The following is a 5,237-nucleotide window of genomic DNA, read 5'->3' as shown; positions in this document are numbered from 1 at the left end:
CCATATAAGTATATGTGTGTGAATGTACTCTTGTAAACATTCGCTCTCTTACATTCAATTACATATATTTTGTGAAAGTATATATCCTCAAGTTACACAGCTATATGTTTAATATACATACATATCCAATTTTGGTAGTATTTTTATACATGTCTCTGAATTCTGTTAGTATTATCTCCTGCATGTATGGATGCATATTTGTGCAAATATACATCCTCATGCTTCATAAATTTATGAACATACACTACATACACGCCTACTGGGTCTCCTACTAGATTGAAGCGTGTGGGTATACACAGGTACATTTTTCTGACATGTTATCTGGTATTGTTTCTTTTCTGTCATTCCGTTCTGTTTACACTCGATTCGATACTCCTATCATCCTAGACAGCAGTCAAGCCTGGCTTCCGATCGATGATGAAGGAGTATGGTAAACCATTTTTGGTGTACTGGACTGGGGTGTGGGCTTGCACAGGTGAGATTTTCTATCCATATTGTTAACTATGTTCCCAAGTCGATTTCTTCAAGACTTTGCATATTTGAGCCAATAGAAACTGTGTCGTTGAATGATACTCCTTTGAGTCTTATCTGAGGTATAAGTCTGGGAATGAACTGCAGTTCAAGTTCAGACTTGTACGATTCTCGGTGTCTGTTACAGGCATTTCTTAACTGTATTACCCCAGTTGGACCGAGAAAGCACGCATTGCTTCAGGAATACTCGTTGGAATTGTAAGCAGTGGCATATTGGAAATGAGCCTACGTACGGGATCAATGGGAGTGTGTTAGTACATGCGTTACCCACCTTTGGTACCTTTGGTGTTTATGAACCGTTTTTCAAAATGCAATGCCTTGCGCCCACGAGTTGCTTATACGATAAGCACGTAGCATCTTCGATTGCATTAGTTTCTAAAGTATTCCTGCAGGGGCCTATGTCCAGAACAATGTAAGCGTGCTCGAACAATGTAAGTGCTCATGTAAGCGTGCTCGACATAAAGGTATACCCAGATCACGATACCAAACGCGGGATGCAGACCCACTTGTCACCAGATGCGATTGTGTAGAAAAATTGTGATATAGTTGAGCCCACGATTACGTCAGCTGTATATAGGTTTAGACTACGATTCTGTATACATTCCTGTCGTGTTCAGTATCCAATCAACATACCACCATATCAGCCGTACCCCTCGAATGTTCAATACTCTGCACCCCCACTTTTCTCTTAGGGGTTCTCACATACGGGGCTGTATCGTATGCTGGGCCAGACGTTGCGCTCAGGGGAGTACAGCAGTTGGGTGTGAACACGGAGGAGTGGGACCTGACACCGGCCAAGATTAACACTGCAGTTGCTGTGGCTATCAATGAAATGCTGGAGCCAATTAGGTTTCCGATATGCGTCGCCACAACACCGATGGTGGTTAGGTTTTTTAGAGGGTTGATGAGGAGGTGACCGACTGACCGGTCCTTGTAGAATAATTGGGACATGTAACAGGTAAATAAAAGTAGATGTAGAAGAAACTAGACGGCACAGTGGGTATGCACGTGAATATTGTATACAATGCTATGTAGTCACGTACTTAAGTGTTTGAGTATATTCAACTGCAGGGTAGGTATGCTTCCGTATCAGGTGTGAACTATATACAACGTACAGGGCGGGTTGTGCTAATACCTACAGCTAAGCATTTTTTACTAAAATTTTGCATCACTAGATATATACGGCCATACATCACCGCCCCTTTGGATAGTTGTAGGTGTACAGCCATCAATGAGAGCCAATGGTGATGAACTATACCAACGTAAAAAACGCGTGGCGTTTGTTCGGTTGAAACCTCAGGAATAAGCATATTGCACCTAGCCCGCAGATGCCCTTATGAATGACAATCATATATGAAGGCCAACGCAGCAGCATTAGAAGTATACACTGTACAGCTTTACAATAGAGCTCACTTGCGTATAATATACCTGTGTGTGAACAAAATGTATCGCATAGTGCTTTTTTGGCCGACACCTCGTGTCATAGCATTTGGTCTCGATTTGGCATCAACACGTAGTGAAATACAATCACCATTCATATCAAAACACACCCATACATCACCGACGATATCCGCTAAATACGCCAACGTAAGAAGATCATTTATGGCTCAGAACATGTCTTGGCAACTCAGGTCACAGCACTTTTAGCCGAGTTTATATTGCCACTAGTTAATACTGCCATTCATTTGATGCAACACAACACTAGCATTGCAGAGCCATACAATCCAACAATCCAACTCGCGAGAATACAACCAGCATTGCATTGAACTTTAGTCAGCACTGACGTATAGTCAAACTCTACAGCCAATACAACAGGGTCAACTTTGACTTCGGCTAAAACTAATGGCACAATCATAACATGGTGCTGTGGTACTAAATCCTACATGTTTCCTGATTGTGGACAGTTTTCGCTCCCGACTGTACTACTTACTGGGATGAGGTTTATATTTTTACTTTGTTTAATGATTTAATGTAACTCAACGTACTAAATTATGTGAGTGCATGTACACGCATGTTGTTCATCAGTTCCGTTTGCGTCTTGACCAGGTTACTGACCCGTTCATCTTGCACCGCACTCAACGCTACTCTCCTCCTCTCGATTGCATTGCGTAACTCTACACCCCGTGCTTCTTGTTGCACATTCGCGAGTTTCTTCTTCTCCTCAGATACCTCCTTCAGCTCATCTTTTTCGAGCTTCACGCCATCAACCTGGTGGGATTAAGGGAGCGGGTACAAAGAGTGTGTCAGTGCCGAGCATACAGTGAAGGATATGTAGGTACCAAGGGGTCTTGCTTGAAGCTTCAAAAAAACTATGTGGTCGTGCCTCTACTAGTCATATATCCGAGCGTATAGAAACGCGCGAATTTGTCGCGGTGAGTGTATTACACACTCACCTTCTTAGTGCCTGTAAGTTTAGCCCCCACATTCCAGTTCAAGTCCTTGTCTATGCCTTTGACGGTGGAGTGGTAATCCTTTTCTATGTTGTGCCACTCATCGTCCTCAATAACACTCAGCTCAGCCCACTCTGCCGCGTGCATCTTCTCGTACGCCGACATACAGTCTAGTAGACGACACCTGTAGATGAGCTGCAAGGGTATGTAATAAAGTCAGTCGCATGTCTACGATATATAACGCATGTTACAGTAATCAATCATTTTCATAAACTACCAATCATTTAAATACGAATACAAAACTATTCATGGGTCAATGCCCAATAAATCCCTCACATACGCTCTACACTCACTTTCATGGCATCCAGATGGCTCTGGCTGATCGCGCGATCGTACTCACTGATCAACGGCCACTTGACTCTCTTAGCCTCCAATTCAAACTCTTCCAATGGTCGTTTGCTACCCGCACCATTGGCAGTCTCTTCATCTGTGTACATCTGCTTGCCAAAGTAGGCAATATCCTTGTTCAGACGTTTCTCAAAGGTCTCGATATCGTCGTTGCGACGTTTCTCCTCCTTCTTCGCCTGCTTGGTAGCCCTACACTCGGCTTTGGCTATGTCCTTGTTGGCTCTAGCAAGGACCTTAGTCAGCCCCTGATGCAGTAAGAGCCAAGTAGAAGAAGTCAGAGACTAGTAGCACTGAAGTTGCATGTCAGAATAACCGGACAATTCAGCTGCAATGTAAAAAAAATCATTCACACAAATTCCGCGGCACTTGATTCTCATGTATACGCACGCCCTACGCCCTCTATACACACGCTCATCAGTACACAACAAAACAAGCACTCAACACGAACATTGATACTCCTTTTCAAAGTGTGCTCCATCTATTTCAACTATATTGTACAGCGGGTATAGACACGTACCTTTGTCACTGGTAACAAATCGCTCGGTTGGATTGGCAGCAATGGGTTGAGCGTCTGCGTCTTGCGTGCCTGTGTCAGCAACTCACTGTTTTTCAAGTACGCAGTAGAGTCGCTATCTCCGTGCACAGCAATAGGTATGACGTCCTTGAACGACAGCTTAGTAGATGTGAGTGCAGAGGGATTCTGCACGCCCGCTGCAGCTCTACCGCCAGCCAGTGCCATCGCACGCTGGGCTACGGCCGAGGGACGGCGCATCTTTGGCGCCTGGAAGGAAGTAAGTAGTCAGAGTTAAGTTTTGTGGTTCGTAAGCATTCAGCAATATGCTGACCACCGCAACATTTATGTAGACGCGTATGCAGAGAACATGCACAGAAGATAGTAAATAAACATACACGACCATGGAGACATGCGTACAACAATTTAAACTTACCAACCCGGCGGAAAGTGCTGCGCTGTCATCCACCTTCTTGTCCGTTGCCTGGGCCAGTGGTGTAATCTTCTTTGGCGCAGAGACCGAGTCCGAGGACGAAACAGACGATACGGATGATACGGATGATACGGATGACACCGACGACACTGACGCCTTCCTGCTGTTACCCACATTCCTGCTAGACGACTTGCTTTTAGGTTTATCACCAGCCATAGTATCTACAGCCTTTCGAATATCCGACGGCGGATGGCGCTGGTGGTCCATCTTACCCAAATTCTCCGCTCCGAAATTATCTGCCTTGATTCCATCGGCTTTCTTCGAGGGCAACTCGCTACTAACATCTTTAGTATGGTTTTTACTCGCCGTGACCGGGGCTACTACAGTAACCCCCTTCGGGGTGTGGAGCCCATCATCACTCAAAGATGAGGATGAGTGTCCATGGCCCAGCACCGTATCCTTGACCTTCTGCATAGTTGATGATTCTTTCCGAGTGTCCGTCACGGGCACATTTACAACCTCACTGTTCAGATTACCGTCACCACAAACAGCATCTCTTCCGATATCTCTGGCTACCGCGGGACGGTCTTCTCTAGCTACCGCGGTATGGTCTTCTCTGACAATATCATCTGTGCTCATACCTGTCACACCGTCTACAACCAAAGCACTCACAAGTGCCCTTTGAGCCTTCTCCAACATAGTTGGTTCCGACTTGCGCACCGCTGCGTCTACATCGTCATCGCCTCGTGCAGCATCTTTGGCAATACGCTCAGCTGGAGTGTTCTTCTTCATCTCCTTATTGATATCATCGGTAGTAGCGTTGGCTGTGTCATTCCCCCCGGTAACCATGTCAATTGCCGTTTGTACCAAAGAAGGTTGTTCCGTGTCTGCTAATGGCCCAAAGCCTAGACTCGCCTGTACTTTCTGTACTATCGATGGATCGGTCAGATGCTGGGTGGCCGCG

General features: G+C 45.4%; 2 protein-coding genes across 3 annotated transcripts in view; one reads left to right on the top strand and one right to left on the bottom strand.

The window, feature by feature from the left end:
* Positions 1–1,949, top strand: part of SARC_08262 — a 3,343-nt gene extending 1,394 nt beyond the window's left edge. The window contains exons 2-4 of one of the 2 annotated variants that reach the window (XM_014297767.1): positions 388–475; positions 1,224–1,489; positions 1,707–1,949. In XM_014297767.1, the coding sequence (XP_014153242.1) occupies positions 388–475; positions 1,224–1,447 (312 nt within the window). In that variant the 3' untranslated portion in view covers positions 1,448–1,489; positions 1,707–1,949. The other variant, XM_014297766.1, reaches the window with a different exon arrangement.
* A 571-nt stretch (positions 1,950–2,520) lies between these two features.
* The window catches only part of SARC_08261 (hypothetical protein), a gene marked incomplete at both ends in the record, with an annotated part of 4,393 nt that continues 1,676 nt past the window's right edge, over positions 2,521–5,237 (bottom strand). Inside the window, 5 exons of the mRNA XM_014297765.1 lie at positions 2,521–2,739; positions 2,925–3,116; positions 3,275–3,574; positions 3,847–4,110; positions 4,277–5,197. Of these exons, the coding sequence (XP_014153240.1) occupies positions 2,521–2,739; positions 2,925–3,116; positions 3,275–3,574; positions 3,847–4,110; positions 4,277–5,197 (1,896 nt within the window). The remainder of the gene's footprint in view (positions 2,740–2,924; positions 3,117–3,274; positions 3,575–3,846; positions 4,111–4,276; positions 5,198–5,237) is intronic.

Source organism: Sphaeroforma arctica (genome assembly GCF_001186125.1).
Source record: "Sphaeroforma arctica JP610 unplaced genomic scaffold supercont1.726, whole genome shotgun sequence".
Classification (NCBI taxonomy): domain Eukaryota; class Ichthyosporea; order Ichthyophonida; genus Sphaeroforma; species Sphaeroforma arctica.
This window is presented reverse-complemented; position numbering and strand designations above follow the sequence as displayed.